The following is a 22,300-nucleotide window of genomic DNA, read 5'->3' as shown; positions in this document are numbered from 1 at the left end:
CATTTCTTAGATCCACCCCTCTCTAGTACTAGGATTTCTCATATTTTGAAAGCTTTAATAACTTGTTTTAATTTGCATATATTCTTTGATAAATAATAAAGCTAACCATTTCTAATATCTATTAGCCACTGTGTCTTCCCTTTTGTGAATTATCTAACATTGTCCTCTGGCACCTATGGCATTGGAACTTTTAGGTTAAAAATTAAGATTATTATCTTTTGTTATATTTGTCATCATATTTTTCAAGTCCTTTGTTTTTTAAGTGTTTTCATTGATTTTGTTGTAAGAGTTTAATTTTTATGTAGTCAAATCAATTTTGCATTTTTCCATTGGGATTTTTTCCATTGCTTTTAAACATAGAAAGGTTTCCTTTTATTCAGAGATTTGATAGCGATTAACTTCTATTTTTCCTTAGTCTTTGTTTTTCTATTTGAATTTTATGTTTAAGCCTTCAGTTCCTATGAAATTTGATAGTGTACAAGTGAGGTGAAAATAATATTAATGAATTTTTTTCTCCAGTACCACTGTTGAATATTCAATTCAATAAACATTCATTGAATTTGTATGTGTCTGGCACACACAAATATTCTTATATTAAATGTAGCAAGGAGCTATTATCTATACTTTGCCATATAATTATACTGAAATCTAATCCTGTTGCTATATATTTCTAAATATAATTCCTTTTAAAACATGGTCAATTTATAATATACTACTAAACTAATTCAATGTTTATACTATATTCATGTATTATCTAGATACTGATAACTGCAGAAGATATTAGACTCTTTACCTTATCTTTATGAGTAAAATAAGTATACCTAAAGGGCTTAATTAGAAAGGGACCAAATTATTCAACAATAAGTAGTAAGAGGGGCTTCCCTGGTGGCGCAGTGGTTGAGAATCTCCCTGCCAGTGCAGGGGACACGGGTTTGGGCCCTGATCTGGGAAGATCCCACACGCCGCAGAGCGACTAGGTCCGTGAGCCACAATTACTGAGCCTGCGCGTCTGGAGCCTGTGCTCCGCAACAAGAGAGGCCGCGATAATGAGAGGCCCGTGCACCGCGATGAAGAGTGGCCCCCGCTTGCCACAACTAGAGAAAGCCCTCGCACAGAAACGAAGACCCAACACAGCCATAAATAAATAAATAAATAAATAAAAAGAGTAAGTAGTAAGAATTATCATTTTCCTAAGCTAACATTCTAGCACAAATAGAGAGAATTAATATCCAGAAACATCATCCTGATACAAAAACCTCCCCAATACACTTTAACATAACTCTTACTTGAATATAAGGTCATCCACGTCAGTCAGAGTAGCACCTATGCTTTTCAACAGCAGATTGACAGAATGAATTGGAATCATTTCCTGGTTTTCTTGGTCTGACCCTTCATCGCCAGAACCCAAAGACAAGCTCAAGTGCAACTAAAAGAAAAATAATGTTCAATAAATGAAACTAAAAACAAAAATATTTACATACATAGAAGCCAGATCGTACAAATACAAACAAATGTTGTATCTTTCAATTAGAGTCCTAAAGAAAACTACTATTTGTTACTCAGTAAATTACACTGAACAGCTCTGATTCTCATATTTACCTTTTGATAAAATACAAATCAGTCTGTCCCAAAAATTGAACTATAATTTTATTCAAAGCCTATAAATACCATTGTGTTTATATGGAGGAGACCAAAACACTTTGCAAAAATAGCATCAACATTTTAAGGAGAAAAATGTGTCAACTGGCCCACAAGTAGTCTAACACTTGAAATAATGGCCAATCATTTATTTTAATCCAATAAGATAAACAACTTATGGTAACAACTAACAATAACAACTGTGGTATAATCATACAATAATAACAAGTAACAAGAACATGACAATTATGGCAACAATTAGCAAGTTCTAAACAAATTTTTTAAAGAGTAATAAGTTTTTCAGCTTCCACAGACCCTTCAACTCAGTACTTAACCATGAGATTTTCACATTCCCATTTAGCTTCTTCTACTTTGCGCTGCATCATCATTAGTGCAACAGTGCCAGAAGGCAACAGTACCAGAAGACACAGGCGTAAGGTAATTCAACATGTGTAAGTAAAGCAGATAACTCTCCCTTCTCATTCTGCCATTCTCTAGGCATTTTCCCTCATCAACAGAGAGCTCAACAGAGGGGACTTAGGGTAAAGCCAAGAAAGCCTGGTTGTTGAGTTTTTTTCTCTGATGTGGACTTTTGCCCATCTTCAGAGTCACAGATTGCTGGGATCCAGGAAAGGTAATCTTAGGTGAAAAGAGATCCAGCTTTTTCCAGGACAAAGTCACCATGGAATAAGAAAACGACCATGGTTCATGATCTTAATTATTCAACTTCATGGCACAATTCCCAGTGCGCCTAAAAATACGTATAGGTAAATCATCAATCTTTAATACCCCCTAGATTATAAACTCCATAAAGTCATTTTACACCTTCCACAGCAACTTTGATAGCAGGCCTTCAGTAAATAATTTGTTGAAGGTACTGCTCAATCTCATAAAGAACTGATTTTCATTTAATAATGGAAAAGAAGTTATGCATAATACCGCATAAAACAATATCAATTTTAAACCTAACACTATGGATATGTCTGATAACACCAAACTAATGTATCAATTTAAAATAATAATTGCATTTTATAAATCTATTCATTTAGCTGAATGGACTGGTGAATGCAACTAAAAATAATGTGCTATAAACAGTTTTGGAGACTGTAAAGGATCATCAATATTTTAAAAGAGTTACTTAATTGTAAATCTGGCCCATTACACAAGTTTAGAGCTTCATGGTTGACAGCATTTGTGAATTCTCTAAGCAGTCACCTTCCCCTATAAAAGCTAAAAAGAATAACAAAAGGAGATAAGGAAATGGGTTCATAAAGTACAAAATCAGGCAAGTGAAAGGTATCCAATTTTCCACTTTCTTAGTTACAATCAAATTTTGGAAGGGTGAAAAACACCACATCAACAGTATAATACTTACTTCAGTGTTTTCACATTCTGGTTAGGAAACCCATTATAGATTTCTATTCAGACAGTGAGAGTAGTTACAAAGTGCAACCAAAACATTAAACATTGGTGAGCACTTCTTCACTTAATTAAGAAATGCTTTTGTCAGCTTTTTCCTTGAAGAAAGGGGTTATTAATGCAAGACTAGAAAGCATGCTCTGGTGGTTTCTCTGTGGGAATTATGGCTGTACATATGTCAGAGAACTGTCTTAATTATTTCAATTAATCAAACAAAATTCCCACCAAATACTTGATGCAACAAATTAAAACCCACATTTGTACACAGATCCTTTAAAAGTTCTACAATACTGTCAAATTTTCAAAATAGTAATTATAACAAACCTTAATAGGAGAAATATGGAAATGTTCAAAGAAACTAAGAATGGACGTATCAGTCACTGAGGTCTCCACTAATTCTGTGTTTATAGCATCAGAGTCTTCCTGGATTAACTCTGTCTGAAAAAAATTAATCAAGAATTTCTATTTTAATTTTTTTTCCTACTACAATTAATGCAAAGAATGGTTGATTTAATTTTTTTACTTTATAATTTTCCCAAGAAATAAAAATTATTACCCATTTTCTTTCGGCTTCAGGGTCAGCTGTTGGGGTAAACAGTGCAGTAATAGCTCCTAGAAACCCCTGATCAACTTTTAAGGCCATTTCCTGAATGAGAACCATAGAATACCTAAGGAAAAAAAAATTTTTAAGTAGAAAAGGTTTTTTTAAAGATAAAAAAGGCTTTCTATCAAACCTTGTAATTTTCCATGTTAAAACTTTGATTTTGGCCAAAAACTACAGCGAGATCTTGTTCCTTGATCTCTAAAAAAAGTGTTATGTTAACAAGATCAAAGTCTACTTAGACTGAGAATTTTTTTTTTCATTATAGTGAAGGTTTCACTAGAAGTAATACTGCTGTATTAACACTTAGCATTTAAAGTCCCAAATTCCATATTTATCATGTTATAGAAGAGACAAAAGCAAAGATGATGTAGCATGTATTATTTAATTTTTAAAGTCCACAGGAATTACTTTAAAGAACACACCTCACAAACACACTTATCATTTATATTTCACTGACTATTTTATATTCTAATGGAAGTTACAAAGGAGAGAAAGTGGTTGAAGGAATTTTACTTTAAAATATATATTATTAAAATAAGTTTCAATATAGAAAATCACTTGACCAAAAGTAGATTGATATGTTCAGGTGGATAATAATTTTTATACATAAGTCACTTTCAAAAGAGTAAAATTTATTTTCAAAGTAAATTCTCATTTTAAATTCCTTTAGATAAATAAGAGGATCTTTACTTACTTGAACTGTAAGACTTTACTGTACTCATTAAATCTTGTGATGACACTCACATCAATGAAAGGTTTGGGCTCTAAAAGGAAGAAAGAAAACAGGAAAAAGGCAATCAAGCTTTACAGTAGGTCAAAATAATGTCTACTCAACTTTTATATATAGGATATATCTCAATTTAATTTTTTTTTACCTGAATCCAAAGCAATAGATTTTGGAGGGGCCACAGGATGAAATACAACAGGGAACACTGTACCTGGTAACTGACTATCAACCTGACAAAAAAAAAAAAAAGAAAGAAAACTGATTCAGCAGGACTTAAAATAATTTAAATTTAAACTTTTGTTTCAGAGACAATATTATAGACGATGCCACTAATTACATCATAAATAAGTATCTGTATGTAATAGTGCTGCTATTAAAAGTTTCACTTTAAATCTAAAATTCTTATAAATCTCACCAAGGGCAAGCTTTTACATAAAGGAATATATAAACATCCTCATAATTGCATTAAAATTGTGCAGCATGAACACCATTAATAGAAATATTTGTATCTATGGATCATGTGAGATTTCATCTATTATTTAAATAAAAATGTAAGTAGAGACCAGATATGAAATTAGAGGTTAGGTATTAAGAAAAAAATAAAAACGTCCTAAATAGTAGTAATCGGTAGTTAAAAGCAAGAGATGGAGAGAGAGAGGAAGGCAGCAAGCAAACAAGCAGACAAAAACAGCCTCCAATAAAGCCCTGCTCATTCCCATATAGAAGGACAAAAGAAAATCCGATTTGGGGATCCCATGAAAAATACAAAGGAATATTAAAAATAACAATTTCAGTGTAAGAAAACACTCTGGCAGGCTAACTGGTCAAATTAAAGTCTCAACGGTCATTTAGCCTTGGATGGTGAATCTACAGGATATGTGGAAGAAGGAGAATAAACATATAAACAAAAAGAAAGATACCAATTATGATGCATGATAAAATCTTGTTAAAAAAAAAAAATTCAGACCCAAGATTCCCAAACTGATTAGATATATCTACTGAATAGGATGATAATGTTACCTGAAGCCAATACAATCTGGCCCTTAAACTTCTTTGGTGAGGAGACTGCTTAAATTCAACCTGAATTCCTGATAAAAAATCTCGCTTTATAGGGCACCGAACAGGGAGGCGCATCTCCATTGGGTCTTTGCCAAAATTTACCTGGAAACAAAGTACATGTGTTTGTGATAAACTGGTATGAGCAGTGAAGCCCACTGTAAATATCCACTCACTCACAAACTGAAAAGGAAAAATATCTTAATCTCTTGGTCTCATCAAAAGATCTACCTTAAGATGATCTACAGTTGAAATACTGGAAGCAGAATCATCACTTTTCTACCAAGGTTATAGGAAAACAAGAAAACAATTGGAGAACTTTTCAACTATATAAATTATACTTAAAGAAAATAAGCCATGCTTTTTAAATTTTAAAAACCTCAATTGTAATGGATAATTCTAGATAACACTTAAACTTTGTTTTAACAAAGTTAAACAACGAATAGTTAATAGCTTATTTACATCTGACACTAATTGTAGAGTGTTTTTTCATTTGAGCATGACCAACACTTAGAGGGATGGGGGCGCGGTTGGGGAGCATATCTGGTGACAATGCAAACTCAACCATTAAAGACAAAGAGTAACCCAAATTGTATGACTGAACCTGCAGTCAAGCTTCTGGGGTCTTCTTGGAGCAAAAGTGACTTTCAGTTTCAACAGTGTAGCGGCCTATGTAGAGTACACATCTATTTGTGGACATCTACTCATGTCCTACAATCATTCACATTTAATTAATTTAATTGAGCAAGTTTTCTATAGGGTCTTCATCACTGATATATACAATTTTGCACAGCCTTTATTTAGCAATATATATTGGTATCATTCAGAATAGGAAAACTTTCAATAAGTAATCTTAATTTCTCCATAATCTTCCTATAAACAAGTTACATGAAACTATCTGCTTTGCAAATAGAAGAAATTATAAAAATGCAGATAAGAAACATATTTAGATAATGTTTCATACTATATGATTCAACAATGTATTTTAATTTAAAATGTACTAATAAATTTTATTAATCATGCCAATCCTACAAATACATTAGTTTCTGCATACACAATTTTATGTGGATAGTGAAATTTTATTTACTACCACCAGAAGCAACAAAATACATATATAAGAAACAAAACAATTTTGGTATACCTCAAAATTATCATCTAGTTTAATCCAGCCAAGGTCTCTTGATTCTAGATATTTCTTATAGGACTTTTCCAATAAAATTATCTGCTTTTGACTAAATGGCTTCCATTTCTGTTTTGGTTTCATCTCCCAAACAACACCAGAACTAAAATAATTCACAAAGAAAATTAATTAAATTAAATACATATTTAGGTTGTGGAATTGTCATTCAACTCCAAATTGTTGCAACTGTCAACCACCTATGAAAATCACATTTATACATGAGATTTTTTTAAAATACCAAAATATATCTGTGTTATAAAAGTGCATAAGGAAAAGAGGCAGGGGAAAATCTTTTTCTATCACACGTTGACATCAATGAGCTAAGGGACTAGCAAACTTTTTTCATGTGGGGATATTTTAGGCTTTGTGAGCTGAGACAAAATCAAAGTTATTATGTAGGTACTTAAATAACAAGAGAGAAAAAACACTTCCACACATTTTTTAATTGATGAAATCCAAAATGTAAAAATAACAATCGGGTACAATTTTTAAAAACAAGTCTATTAGTGAGAAAAACACTTTCTCCCTCCCTTCCTCCCTTCCTTTTTATTGAGATATAGTTGACATATAACATTATTTAGTTTCAGATGTACAACATAATGATTTGATATTTGTATATACTGTAAAACTATCACCACACTAACAGTTAACATCCATTACCATACATAGTTACAAAAAAATTTTTTTACACTTCTTTTGTGGGGGTGACAACTTTTCACTTAATTAGGGCTCAAAGTTAGTGTTCCCTATTATCAAATTCTATTGCAAATGTTCATCTGTTAATGCTGGTCTGTAATGAGCATCTTTAAAAATGTCCTTTCGCGCAGAGAGATACTGTCAAATACTGATCTCAATCTAAGAGAATATTAGTTTAACTAAGCATATGTATTGCTTGTAATACATTTGTAAAATTCTATTCTATATTAGAAAAATTCTAGATCTAATTTTAAATTCTGTTTCCTAGCCTATTAGATTCTTCTCTTGATTGTTGCCTTTTAGCATGTCAATACATTACAAATCAATCACTTCCGATTGAAGGTTAGGTAGAAGCTCTTTCATTAATAGTTAAATGAATTTTGAAATGTGGAAATTTTCTTTGTACTTGCACTGGGGTTGGAAAACATGTTGTTGGAACTATAGTTGTAGGTCATAGAATATATCCACCAACTCCAAACTTGTGTGGGGTTGGAGACCTCACTTCTTGTTTTAACTTTGGACAGCAGAGGAAATATATAAAATAGACTAACATTATTTGCGATTCAAATGTTAGTCGTCATCAAAATGACTTTGCTGTTTTACTCTCTGCTTTTAGGTTGAATTTGCTTTCAATTCTGCAGCAAAAGCTAACTTCCAAAGCCATTCAGTGTTCAATAATAGTGGCTGAGGGTGGTTCTTTTCATTTAGAAAAATTTTAATCTTGACCAGGAACTCAAAAAAAGTACAATGAAAAGTATTACCGTTACACAGTCGAATTGCTGTGTGTTAAGTAAGGACATTCGGCTTCTAGTTCTGACAAAAATTCGCTGAACTAATGATGGTTAAGTCCACAAGAGTGAATGAAGTTCCTTATTGGGCACTACTGGTTTGATAACAAATGATCAATTCAAATATTTTCTACAAAGTACCTGCTGACAAACAACATAATGAAACTATACACATTCAACACTACATTTTCACAAGCTTTGTGAATTTGTCCAACTGTGTGTTCTTGTGTTTCACACATTATTTTCTCATCATTAGTTGTAATATATCTTCGAAGATTCCACTTCATGTACTGAATTAGTATTACTTCAACTTGTTTAAAAATATTCTCACCTGTATTGTTCTATGTTGACTATTTATAGAGGCTAACTCTTCATTCACTTTCAAACTCAGTACTGGCTTCTCAAATATGCAACTGAGCATATTGGTAACATCTATTCACTCATGAAGAGCCAAGGAAAACCACTCAAAATTATTTGCCTGTTTTCTAATTAACTACTGATGTTGCTCCAAATGTCCTCAATTCTTCAAGCAACTGTTCTCACCAAAAGGCTAATGCTCCTAAGTTTATATGCTCTGGACACATTTCTTTAGCTGCTACAATCAGACACGATTCAATTAATCCACCATAGGTAAAAGGTTTTCTCTGCACGGCTTAACAAATGGGTCACTCTGAAACTAACTTTGGTTGCGGCTTCATTTTTGTTTTGTTTTTTTAATCTTATAAAGAAATTCTTCTGTGATGAGATATTTTGTCTTAAATTTTCTAATTTTTCTGGCCGTTGCTTTCCTGTGAGTTGGATATATTCTGATGCATACCTAGTTTGCAAATGTCAATATATATTATATTCTTTAACTACACACAGTGTCATTACATAATAAAATAATGCTTTGCCATTTCATTTGATAACTGTGTCCTATAGGAGAGACATTCAAAGTCCACTTTTCTTATTTTGACGTGATGAGTATGAATTAAAAATAAAAAATAAATAAAAGTTGCAGTAGAGCTATATGTGTGGCACTCAAACATTCTCAAGTTATAACTACATCACTGTCATTTGTTATGCACTGAGCAGCAGTACAAAAGCAGTCACAGACATGCAAAAGAATAAGCAAGGCTGTTTTCTAATAAAACTTTACTTATAGGCAACAAACTCTGAATTTCATATACTTTTCATGTGTTACAAAATATTATTGTTCTTTTGATTTTTCAATCATTTAAAAATGTAAAAAAATCACTATTAGATCAAGGGCTATACAAAAACACGCGGCAGACTAGATTTGGCTCTTAGGCCATACTTTGTGGATCCCTGATTGGAGAATGTTTGCATAAAGATAAAACATAACTCCATAATGCATTAATTTACATAACTTGTTGATAATAGTCATGATAGTGTTAACAATGTCCTCACTACATAACGTGCTTAAGGGACACCAGTCAATGAAGGTAATGAATAAACTACCTACTATAAATTATATAAATTCAACATGATAAAGCTTCCACAAACTAGGACGAAAGGGGAACTTCTTCAACTTGATAAAGAACATCTACAAAATACCTACAGTTAACACCATACCTAACAGTGAGAAACTAGATATTTTCTCGCTAAGATCAGGAAGAAAGCAAGGATGTCCACTCCCACCAGTCCTAGTTAACAGTGTACAGGAAATCCTAGATAATGTAATAAGACAAGAAAGTGAAATAAAAGGTACACAGATTGAGAAGAAAGACATAAAGAACTGATGACTTTGTTCTTAGATGACACAAATGTCTATGTAGAAAATCCCAGAGAATTAACCAAAAAACTCCCGCAACTAGTAAGTTTCAAGATACAAGGTTAACATAAAAAAGTCAAATACTTTCTTATATACTAGCAATAAACAATTGGAACGTGAAATTAAAAACACGATAATGTTTACATTAGTACCAAAGAAATGAAATACGTAGGTATAATAAAATCTAACAAATCTGTATAAGATCTACATGAGGAAAAACCATAAGAGTCTGATGAAAGAGATCAAAGATCTAAATAAATCAAAATATCCATGTACATGGATATGAAGATTCAGTATTGTCAAGATATCAGTTCTTCCCAAGTTGATCTATAGATTCAATGCAATCCCAATCAAAATTCCAGCCTATTATTTTGTGGATGTTGACAAACTGATTCTAAAGTTTATATGGAAAGGCAAAGACTCAGAATAGCCAACACAATATGAAAGGAGAAGAAAAAAGTTGAAGGACTGACACTACCTGACTTCAAGATTACTATAAAACTAGAAAAATCAAGACAGTGTGATATTCATGAAAGAACAGACAAACAGATCAAGAGAACAGAACTGAGAGCCCAGTAACAGACACAAACAAACAGTCAACTGATTTTTGAAAAGGAGCAAAAGCAATTCAGAGGAGAAAGAACAGTCTTTTCAACAAATGATAATAGAACTGGACATTCACATGCCAAAAAAGTGAATCTAGACAAAGAGCTTACATATTTCACAAACAACCCCTCAAAATGGATGACCTAAATATCAAACACAAAACTATAAAATTCTTAGAAGATAACATAGGAGAAAGTCTAAGTGACTTTAGGTTTGGCAATGAATTTTAAGATATGACACCAAAAACACAATCCATGAAAGAAAAATAGATGTGGGACTTCAATGAAATTGAAAATTTCTGCTCTGAGAAAAAGACTGTTAAAAGAATGAAAAGACAAGCCACAGGCTGGGAGAAAATATTTGTAAAACACATATCTGATAAAAGACTGATACCCAAAAAATATAAAACTCTTAAAACTCAACAATAACAAAAAATTTTAAATTGGGCAAAAGATCTGAACCTCATCACAGAAGATGTTCAAATGACAAATAAGCATATGAAAAGACGCTCAACATCATATGTAATTAGGTGTTCAACATCATATGTAATTAGTCAAATTAAAACGAGATATCACTACAGACGTATTAGATTAGCCAAAATCCGCACAATGACAACACCAAACGCTGGCAAGGATGTGGAGCAACAGGAACTCTCATTCATTCCTGGCAGGACTCCAAATGGTGCAGCCTCTTCGGAAGACAATTTGGCAGTTTCTCACAAATCTAAACATACTCTTACCATATGATTCAGCAGTCATGTTCCTTGATATTTACCCAAATGAGGCAAAATCTCATGTCCACACAAAAATCCAGCACATGAATATTCATAACTACCAAAACTTGGAAGCAACCAAGAAGTCCTTCACTTGGAAGCAACCAAGAAGTCCTTCACTAGGTAAATGGATAAATAAACTGTGTTACATCCACACATGCCACATTACTCAGTGATTAAAAAAAAAGAATCATCTATGAAGTCACAAAAAGACATAATTAACCTTAAAAGGATATTACTAAATGAAAGAAGTCAATTTGAAAAGGTTACATGTACGATTCCAATGATAAGATATTCCGGAAAAGGCAAAACTTTGGAGCCAGTAAAAAGATCAGTGGTTTTCAGGTGTTCAAGTGGAGGGAGGGAGGAATGAATAGGTGGGGCATAGGTGATTTTTTAGAGTAGTGAAATTATACTATATGATCCTGTAATGGTGGATACATATACATTTATCAAAATCCTTAGAATTTACAACACAAAGAGCAAATGCAAACAATATAAACAACAGACTTTAGAAAATAATAATGTATCAGTATTAGTTCATCAATAGCAACAAATGTACCACACTATTTCAACATGTTGATAACAGGTGAAACTGGGGTGACGGGTGGGGAGAAGGGATAAAATAGGAACTCTGTACTTTTTACAGTCAATTATTTTGTAAACCTAAAACTGTTTTTTAAAAAGTCTATTTTTTAAAAAATTATGTAACTCATTTTCCTCAGTACACATCCTACTGAATGTGTATTCAATGTGTAGTGTGTCAGAAAAAGGTAATCGAGTTCTTTTAGATGAAATATTAAAATGTCCTTACAAATAAAGGTCAATCTAACAAAATACACTAGCATATATAATATTAGAGGAAAAATAAGTTATATCAAAGAACAAGAAAGTGGAGAAAACCAGATTTATATAATTTCAAAAAGATTTTTGAACTACAATCCTGCAGCCTGTGGAACAAAAACCACATTCACAGAAAGAGAGACAAGATGAAAAGGCAGAGGGCTATATACCAGATGAAGGAACAAGATAAAACCCCAGAAAAACAACTAAATGAAGTGGAAATAGGAAACCTTCCTGAAAAAGAATTCAGAATAATGATAGTGAAGATGACCCAGGACCTTGGAAAAAGAATGGAGGCAAAGATTGAGAAGATGCAAGAAATGTTTAACAAAGACCTAGAAGAGTTAAAGAACAAACACCTAGAAGAATCAAAGAACAAACAAACAGTGATGAACAATACAATAACTGAAATGAAAAATACACTAGAAGGAATCAATAGCAGAATAACTGAGGCAGAAGAACAGATAAGTGACCTGGAACACAGAATGGTGGAACTTCCTGCCGGAGAACAGAATAAAGAAAGAAGAATGAAAAGAAGTGAAGACAGCCAAAGAGACCTCTGGGACAACATTAAATGCACTAACATTCGCATTATAGGGGTCCCAGAAGGAGAAGAGAAAGAGAAAGGACCCGAGAAAATATCTGAAGAGATTACAGTCGAAAACTTCCCTAACATGGGAAAGGAAATAGCCACCCAAGTCCAGGAAGCACAGAGAGTCCCAGGTAGGATAAACCCAAGAAGAAACACGCCGAGATACATAGTAATCAAACTGATAAAAATTAAAGACAAAGAAAAACTATTGGAAGCAACAAGGGAAAAACAACAAATAACATACAAGGGAACTCCCATAAGGTTAACAGCTGATTTCTCAGCAGAAACTATACAAGCCAGAAGGGAGTGGCATGATATATTTAAAGTGATGAAAGGGAAGAACCTACAACCAAGATTACATTACCCAGATAGGATTTCATTCAGATTCGATGGAGAAATCAAAAGCTTTACAGACTAGCAAAAGCTAAGAGAATTCAGCACCACCAAACCAGCTCTACAACAAATGCTAAAGGAACTTCTCTAATTGGGAAACACAAGAGAAGAAAAGGACCTACAAAAACAAACCCATAACAATTAAGAAAATGGTAATAGGAACATACATATAATTATCTGAAACGTGAATGGCTTAAATGCTCCAACCAAAAGACACAGGCTCGCTGAATGGATACAAAAACAAGGCCCATATATATGCTGTCTACAAGAGACCCACTTCAGACCTAGGGACACATACAGACTGAAAGTGAGGGGATGGAAAAAGATACTCCACACAAATGGAAATCAAAAGAAAGCTGGAGTAGCAATACTCATATCAGATAAAATAGACTTTAAAATAAAGAATGTTACAAGAGACAAGGAAGGACACTACATAATGATCAAGGGATCAATCCAAGAAGAAGATATAACAATTATAAATATATAAGCACCTAACATAGGAGCACCTCAATACATAAGGCAACTGCTAACAGCTCTAAAAGAGGAAATCGACAGTAACACAATAATTGTTGGGGAATTTAACACCTCACTTACACCAATGGACAGATCATCCAAACAAAATATTAGTAAGAAACACAAGCTTTAAATGACACAATACACCAGATATTTAATTGATATTTATAGGACATTCCATCCCAAAACAGCAGATTACACTTTCTTCTCAAGTGCACATGGAACATTTTCCCGGACAGATCACATCTTGGGTCACAAATCAAGCCTCGGTAAATTTAAGAAAATTGAAATCATATCAAACATCTTTTCCAACCACAACGCTATGAGATTAAAAATCAATTATCGGGGAAAAAAACATAAAAAACACAAACACATGCAGGCTAAACAATACATTACTAAATAACCATGAGATCACTGAAGAAATCAAAGAGGAAATCAAAAAATACCTAGAGACAAATTACAATGAAAGCACAACAATCCAAAACCTATGGGATGCAGCAAAAGAAGTTCTAAGAGGGAAGTTTATAGCAATACAATCCTACCTCAAGAAACAATAAAATCTCAAATAAACAATCTAACCTTAAACCTAAAGGAACTAGAGAAAGAAGAACAATCAAAACCCAAAGTTAGTAGAAGGAAAGAAATCATAAAGATCAGAGCAGAAATAAATGAAAAAGAAAGAAAACAATAGCAAAGATCAATAAAACTAAAAGCTGGTTCTGTGAGAAGATAAACAAAATTGATAAACCATTAGCCAGACTCATCAAGAAAAAGAGGGAGAGGACTCAAATCAATAAAATTAGAAATGAAAAAGGAGAAGTTACAACAGACACCGCAGAAATACAAAGCATCCTAACAGACTACTACAAGCAACTCTATGCCAATAAAATGGACAACCTGGAAAAAATGGTCAAATTTTTAGAAAGGTATAAACTTCCAAGACTGAACCAGGAAGAAATAGAAAATATGAACAGACAAATCACAAGTAATGAAATTGAAACTGTGATTAAAATCTTCCAACAAATAAAAATCCAGGACCAGATGGCTTCACAGGTGAATTCTATCAAACATTAAGAGAAGAGCTAACACCCATCCTTCCCAAACTCTTCCAAAAAACTGCAGAGGAAAGAACACTCCCAAATTCATTCTATGAGGCCACCATCACCCTGATACCAAAACCACACAAAGACACTACAAAAAAAGAAAATTACAGACCAATATCACTGATGAATATAGATGCAAAAATTCTCAACAAAATACTAGCAAACAGAATCCAACAACACATTTAAAGGATCATACACCATGATCAAGTGGGATTATCCCAGGGATGTAAGGATTCTTCAATATACGCACATCAATCAATGTGATACACCATATTAACAAATTGAAGAAGAAAAACCATATGATCATCTCAGTAGATGCAGAAAAAGCTTTTGACAAAATTCAACACCCATTTATGATAAAAACTCTCCAGAAAGTGGGCATAGAGGGAACCTCCCTCAACATAATAAAGGCCATATATGACAAACCCACAGCAAACATCATTCTCAATGGTGAAAAACTGAAAGCATTTCCTCTAAGACCAGGAGCAAGACAAGGATGTCCACTCTCCCCACTATTATTCAACATAGTTTTGGAAGTCCTAGCCACGGCAATCAGAGAAGAAAAAGAAATAAAAGGAATACAAATTGGAAAAGAAGAAGTAAAGCTGTCACTGTTTGCAGATGACATACTATACATACATAATCCTAAAGATGCCACCAGAAAACTACTAGAACTAATCAATGAATTTGGTAAAGTTGCAGGATACAAAATTAATGCACAGAAATCTCTTGCATTCCTATACACTAACAATGAAAAATCTGAAAGAGAAAGTAAGAAAACACTCCCATTTACTACTGCAACAAAAAGAATAAAATACCTAGGAATAAACCTACCTAGGGAGACAAAAGATCTGATCTGTATTCAGAATCTATAAGACACTGATGCAAGAAATTAAAGATGATACAAACAGATGGAGAGATATACCATGTTCTTGGATTGGAAGAATTAATATTGTGAAAATGACTATACGACCCAAAGCAATCTACAGATTCAATGCAATCCCTATTAAATTACCAATGGCATTTTCTACAGAACTAGACAAAAAAATCTTAAAATTTGTATGGAGACACAAAAGACCCCAAAGAGCCAAAGCAATCTTGAGGGAAAAAAACAGAGCTGGAGGACTCAGACTCCCTGACTTCATACTACACTACAAAGCTACAGTCATCAAGACAATATGGTACTGGCACAAAAACAGAAATATAGATCCATGGAACAGGATAGAAAGCCCAGAGATAATCCCACACACCTATGGTCAACTAATCTATGACAAAGAAGGCAAGGATATACAATGGAGAAAAGACAGTCTCTTCAATAAGTGGTGCTGGGAAAACTGGACAGCTAATGTAAAAGAATGAAATTAGAACACTCCCTAACACCATACACAAAAATAAACTCAAAATGGATTACAGACCTAAAGGTAAGACCGGACACTATAAAACCCTTAGAGAAAAACATAGGAAGAACACTCTTTGACATAAATCACAGCAAGATCTTTTTTGATCCACCTCCTAGAGTAATGGAAATAAAAACAAAAACAAACAAATGGGACGTAATGAAACTTAAAAGCTTTTGCAAAGCGAAGGAAACTACAAACAAGACGAAAAGACAACCCTCAGAATGGGAGAAAATATTTGCAAACAAATCAACAGACAAAGGATTAATCTCCAAAATATATATACAGCTCAAGCAGCTCAATATTAAGAAAACAAACCAAATCAAAAAATGGGCAGAAGACCAATCAAAAAATGGACAGAAGACCTAAATAGACATTTCTCCAAAGAAGACATACAGATGGCCAAGAAGCAGATGAAAAGCTGCTCAACATCACTAATTATTAGAGAAGTGCAAATCAAAACTACAATGAGGTATTACCTCACACCAGTTAAAATGGGCATCATCAGAAAATCTACAAACAACAAATGCTGGAGAGGGTGTGGAGAAAAGGGAACCCTCTTGCATTGTTGGTGGGAATGTAAATTGATACAGCCACTATGGAGAGCAGTATGGAGGTTCCTTAAAAAACTAAAAATAGAATTATCATATGACCCAGCAATCCCACTACTGGGCATATACCCAGAGGAAACCATAATTCAAAAAGACACATGCACCCCAATGTTCATTGCAGCACTATTTACAATAGCCAGGTCATGGAAGCAACCTAAATGCCCATCGACAGAGGAATGGATAAAGAAGATGTGGTACATATACACAATGGAATATTACTCAGCCATAAAAAGGAACGAAATTGGGTCATTTGTAGAGACATGGATGGATCTAGAGACTGTCATACAGAGTGAAGTAAGTCAGAAAGAGAAAAACAAATATCGTATATTAATGCATATATGTGGAACCTAGAAAAATGGTACAGATGAACCGGTTTGCTGGGCAGAAATAGAGACACAGATGTAGAGAACAAACATATGGACACCAAGGGGGGAAAGCGGCGGGGGGTGGTGGTGGTGGTGTGATGAATTGGGCGATTGGGACTGACATGTATACACTGATGTGTATAAAATGGATGACTAATAAGAACCTGCAGTATAAATAAATAAATAAAATTCTAAAAAAAGAAAAAAAAATTTTCATATTTAGTTCAAAATACTCTACAATAATGAAACATATAGCCAAGAGAATATATCAGTCATATATACATAAATGTACTAATATTACATTAATGGTATGTATAATAGCATTTATTGAAACCTTTATCTGTCAGGTGTTGCACAAAGAGCATTACATACATGATCTCTTTATTTCCTTAATTTTGTACTTCACTGAAGAAACACATGATTATCGATAGACCCTATGCTGGTTATACTTGGTAACCATTCCCTGGTAACCATTCCCCCCAACAGTCTCCAAAGAAGAATGAGTCTTTTACCATAGTTAGTGTGATTGAAACACCAAAACAGTTAAATTCAAATATTTTTCTTAGATAGGTATAAGCACAGTCAGAGGAAATACCTGGCTCCATCATTATGAAAAAGTTCTAAATGAGTAGCCAATAAAGATTATGTACCCACGTGCACTACTGCCTGCCTGCTCTATAAATAACCCTTTCTACCGGTGTGTGCGACTTGTTGGCATCCCCCACCCACACCAGTTTCTCCAGCCTCTACAGCACCACTGTACGTGCACATACTTCTTTGTAGCTTTTCTTGGTGTTTTTATAATTCATTCCCAAAAAATACAAACAAACAACAAAGAAAGAAGCAAACCTCTTTCTTCCGCCAGCAACTGATGAGTATTATAAGGGCAAAGACATGACCTTAGTCATCTTTCAGTCCTAGGGGCTTTTCAACAACTAGTGAAAACAGCTGTTCAGTAAGTTTTGCTGAAAGAATTGCATAGTAAGCAAATTCAGAACAGGTATCTGTCTATGCTCATCAAACGTGATATTACGAACTCAATGCCTTTTCAAGATTTCTGATACCTTTTCCTTCTTTCATACCTGGTTATCCCAATATACGAAACTTCTTGCTTGTTTTCATTGTTAACCAGAGAAAGCCCAAGACTGTGGAGAGAAAAAGTTATTTCATGATTGGCCTGCTCCAATTCTTCTGCCTGCAGTGCTTTGGAAACCAAGGCAACATCATCAGTGAAAAGCAAAACTCTCTGGCGCCCATCTAGAAATGATACCCAGTGTATCTGGATGTTTGCATCATACGGAAACTGTCCACATTCATCCTGTGGGAAAGAGAGACTTCATATTAAAACCACAAACAGTAAGCTTTTATTACATAAAGTTGAACTGCAGTAGCTGAGAAAGCATGACTATAAATCAGAAAATTATCAAAATAACAAATTAAAGTTATAATCTGTTTTAAAATATACTCACCAATTTTTTCAAACAGTAACAAAGATTAATAGTGCTTAATTTTTTTAAACCTTAGTTTGAGTTACCTCGTTAGTGCTCAAAGGGCACTTAAGCAGGAACAAGAGTATCCTTCAATGGCACCAATGCCATAAGATGCTTACTTGTCTCCCAGATGGAGAACAGAATGGTTTAGAAATTTATTGGAAAAGTAACCTCAGGTAAAACTAACCTGGTTTATTTTTAGGTTTTAATAATTTATAACACTGCAAATACTTATATAAATCACATTGTTAAATAGTCAAACTATGATGATCAGTTTGTACTAAGTTTCACTAAGAAGAGCCTTCTTGGCTGACAGTCTCATATAGCATGTAAAAATATGAGGCTTGATTTGGTGAGTGTCTTCAGAGATTTAGACAATGATTTTTCTCTCATTCTGGACTGAACATAAATATAACAACAGTTCGTTTCAGCAGGCAGTATAAGTTCCTAATATGTGCTTTTCATTTCATGCTTTCTTGGAAAACAAAAACCAAAACCAAATAAATAAAGGATGTTACCAAAAGAATAGGAATGGTTGGTATTTGTTGTTGTCTAAAATTTACCTATTGCTTTTAACATATGTCAAAGTAGACTGTGTAATTTTTTTACTCTAACATGATCAAATTTTGTAAATGTTCCAGAGATACCTATTAAGAAGGTGAATTCTCTCCTTGTAAACTACAAAATTTGATACGTAGCTTGGTTCAGTCTTAGTTATCATTCAAATACTCTCTAATCCCATTTGTTTTTCATCTATTTGATCTGTTAAAAATTAAATGAGGTGTGTTAAAATATCTTCAGGCAACTGTGTTTCAGTTGACTTCCAACAGTTTAAGTTTCACATTTTGATTCAATATTCACTGCATGAAGGTTTATGGCTATCATGCCTTCTTTGTCACATTATCATATTCTATTTAATGACTTTTGCTTTGAATTATAGTTGCTCAGAAATTAAAATCAACAACTTTCCTTTTTATTTTTGTTTGTCTGTTAAATCTTTACCATGTCTTCTGCTTTCAACTTTTTGTATTAGTTCAGTTAAAGCAGATCTCATGTAAGTAGCATTTGGTTAGAAACTAATTTTTAACTTAATCTGAATGTGGTCTTTTAATAGGAGAATTTAAACCATTTTCATTTACTGGCATAATTGATGGGAAGCATGGTTTAGTGGGGCAAGTCCATGAACGGTGAAGTCAGACAGACCTGGTTTTGAATTCTAACCAGCAGTTTTAAGTTCCAATCATAAGAATTAATGATACTATATGACAAGCATTAACACACAATATACACTCAATAAAAGGTATTTGCCACTTTCTATATACTTCCTTAGGTTTCCTTCTTTTACTATAAGGGCAAATTTTTCTTTATTTTCATTTTCTCAATTAATTGTTTTAGAATTCTTTTATCACTGATTTTGGTTCTCCTAATTGGTATCCAAAAACCCCATCATCTTTGATCTATATTTCCTAAAATTTAGGATTAAATGGTGTTAATATAGTATGTTCAGAATATATTGTTTCCCTGCTCCCCTTTCACTTTATTTTGTTGTCTTTTATTTCACCATCTTTCTCCTTTTTCATATCTTTACAATTTTGGGGATCTCAGGCATACATTCTGAAATTTTTCTCTGGTCCTCCTGTAGTAAAAAATTTTCAGAAGTATAATCAACCTCTGAATCTTTAGGATAATGTTACGTTTTTCTCCTGAACTATTTTTTTCATAAACTCCATGTTTTTTTTTTTTCTGTTTATTCACACTTAATGAGGAAAGTGCTTTCCAATACTGTAAGGATTTTCTCTGAATTCCCACCTGGGCCTGAGCGGAATTCCCTTCTCAGATCAACCCAGGGGACAAGGAAATGGGTAACTGCCTTGCTTCTAGCTCAAGTTTCATAATCTGGCAGATTACCTGCTGACTGAGGCACACTTATCTACTTTTCTTACTGCCTGGTTGTCTAACACCAAACAGAATAGAAACATTTAAAACCACAATCCCGTGAATATGCTATTACCAGGATTCTTCATGATTTTGCCTTAATTTACAGACCTGGATATCCTCCTCCAGGGCCTGTATACCACTTTCTGGGAGCTGTGGTTGCTGAGGAGCATGAAATGTGAGGAGAAGGAAAATAACACCAGCCTAGTACAGGGACCCCTGGTTGAGCTACCATGTCTCTGAGCCAGAGACCTAAGAGGAACAGGGAATTTAAGCTCCTCTCTAACACTTATAAACCTTGAAGGTTTTTCTGTTGTAAAAAGTAAAGCATAAGCAGGCAATAGAGCTCCATCAAATTGTCATGGCAAAAATCACTCCAAGAATCTCATAACTATCAGTCTGGTTTTTCAAAGGTGGGTAAGTCTACCTCTTTTATGGGTATTTCAGAGGGAATATAGGAGAGGATAGTTCAGTCACTGTTGGCCAATTACTATTTTAAATAACCAAGAAAGCTCTTCTAACAACTGGCATTGTCAGACAATGGAATATGACACTGTATGAACTTCTCAGGATAGAATACATTCCTACAGAAACTAGGTGCTCATGGAAGAGAGCAAGGCCTATATTAGAGGGAGGCTGGCAGATGAATTCTTAAGCCCTTCCCAAAGTCTAAGAGTCTAGGAAATAACATATTGAATTAATTTAGCTACCTAAATATTGTTTCAATAAATATTTTATTAGATTTCTTATATGGGATAATTTGCATACTATCAGACTCCTTTAATTAACAAAACATATGGCTTTGATAGGGAAAACATGCCTAAAAATTCTCACAGCTAACAGTGGTACGCACATGTTCAAGATAAAGTTGTTTTTCACTTAGGCTCAAAATTCCTTTCTTTAAAACAAAAGTAAATAAAAAAGTACTTTCCTGGTCTTAGGCAAGCTGAAACAGGCCTATTTTTTAAAACTGTAAATAAAGTATTTTGACTGATCTAGGACAAAATATTGGTATGAACTCTTTGCAATCTAAAGCCAAAAAGTAACTTATTTTGAAAATACTTTCAATTCATTTTTAGTTCAGTAAAGACAAAGATGACTGTGTGACGCTAACTTGTCTACTTCCTTTGTTACCAGGTACTTCACACAGCACTCATTCACATCAAATGGTACCTTTAACAGATCATGTTCCCCAGCATTTGCTGCATAACTCCATATAAGTTTTCTGGTACCAGTGGGATCTGCCCAGGCAAAGAGTCGAACTTGTCTTGGCAGCAATACCATTTCTTCCTGTGACCCACTGAAATGCAAGCAACAAAGGGAAGATTAAAATATCCTGGCCTTGAGACACCTAGACCCGTGGTTTATTGAGGAAAGGACTGGCGCAAACATCTTATAAAACTGCCTTTGTTAATAAAACACAACTCTGCCTAAAAATAAGTACCCTAAAATGTCCAATTAACTAATGATTTTGAAGTTTGAGGGAACAGAATACTGCCCTTTCTGAAGCTGCAGTATACTCTGAACTGATCTAGGCAAGATCACACTAATGAAATTCATTAAAGTAAACAGACTGCTACATCAGAGTTCATCTATAGAAAAGGCTGTGAATAGTAAAATTTTTTTTTAATTAAAAAAAAAAATTTATTTGGCTGTGCTGGTCTTAGTTGTAGCATGCAGGATCTTCATTGCCGTGTGTAGGATCTTCATTAGGGCACGAGGAATCTTTAGTTTCGGCATGTGGAATCTTTAGTTGTAGCATGTGGGATCTAGTTCCCTGACCAGGGATCGAACCCGG

The 22,300-nt window shown here is 33.8% G+C and overlaps 1 protein-coding gene across 4 annotated transcripts in view; it reads right to left on the bottom strand.

Annotated features, from left to right (window-relative positions):
- VPS13C (vacuolar protein sorting 13 homolog C) overlaps positions 1 to 22,300 on the bottom strand; it is a 182,718-nt gene that overhangs the window by 19,736 nt on the left and 140,682 nt on the right. For all 4 annotated transcript variants that reach the window (XM_059913129.1, XM_059913130.1, XM_059913131.1 and 1 more), the window contains exons 64-72: positions 21,676 to 21,802; positions 18,160 to 18,395; positions 6,586 to 6,727; positions 5,409 to 5,549; positions 4,537 to 4,618; positions 4,356 to 4,425; positions 3,614 to 3,725; positions 3,382 to 3,495; positions 1,287 to 1,426 (exon numbers count right to left, since the gene is read on the bottom strand). In XM_059913129.1, coding sequence (XP_059769112.1) covers positions 1,287 to 1,426; positions 3,382 to 3,495; positions 3,614 to 3,725; positions 4,356 to 4,425; positions 4,537 to 4,618; positions 5,409 to 5,549; positions 6,586 to 6,727; positions 18,160 to 18,395; positions 21,676 to 21,802 — 1,164 coding nt within the window. The remainder of the gene's footprint in view (positions 1 to 1,286; positions 1,427 to 3,381; positions 3,496 to 3,613; positions 3,726 to 4,355; positions 4,426 to 4,536; positions 4,619 to 5,408; positions 5,550 to 6,585; positions 6,728 to 18,159; positions 18,396 to 21,675; positions 21,803 to 22,300) is intronic.

Source organism: Balaenoptera ricei, chromosome 2 (genome assembly GCF_028023285.1).
Source record: "Balaenoptera ricei isolate mBalRic1 chromosome 2, mBalRic1.hap2, whole genome shotgun sequence".
Taxonomy (NCBI): Eukaryota; Metazoa; Chordata; class Mammalia; order Artiodactyla; family Balaenopteridae; genus Balaenoptera; species Balaenoptera ricei.
This window is presented reverse-complemented; position numbering and strand designations above follow the sequence as displayed.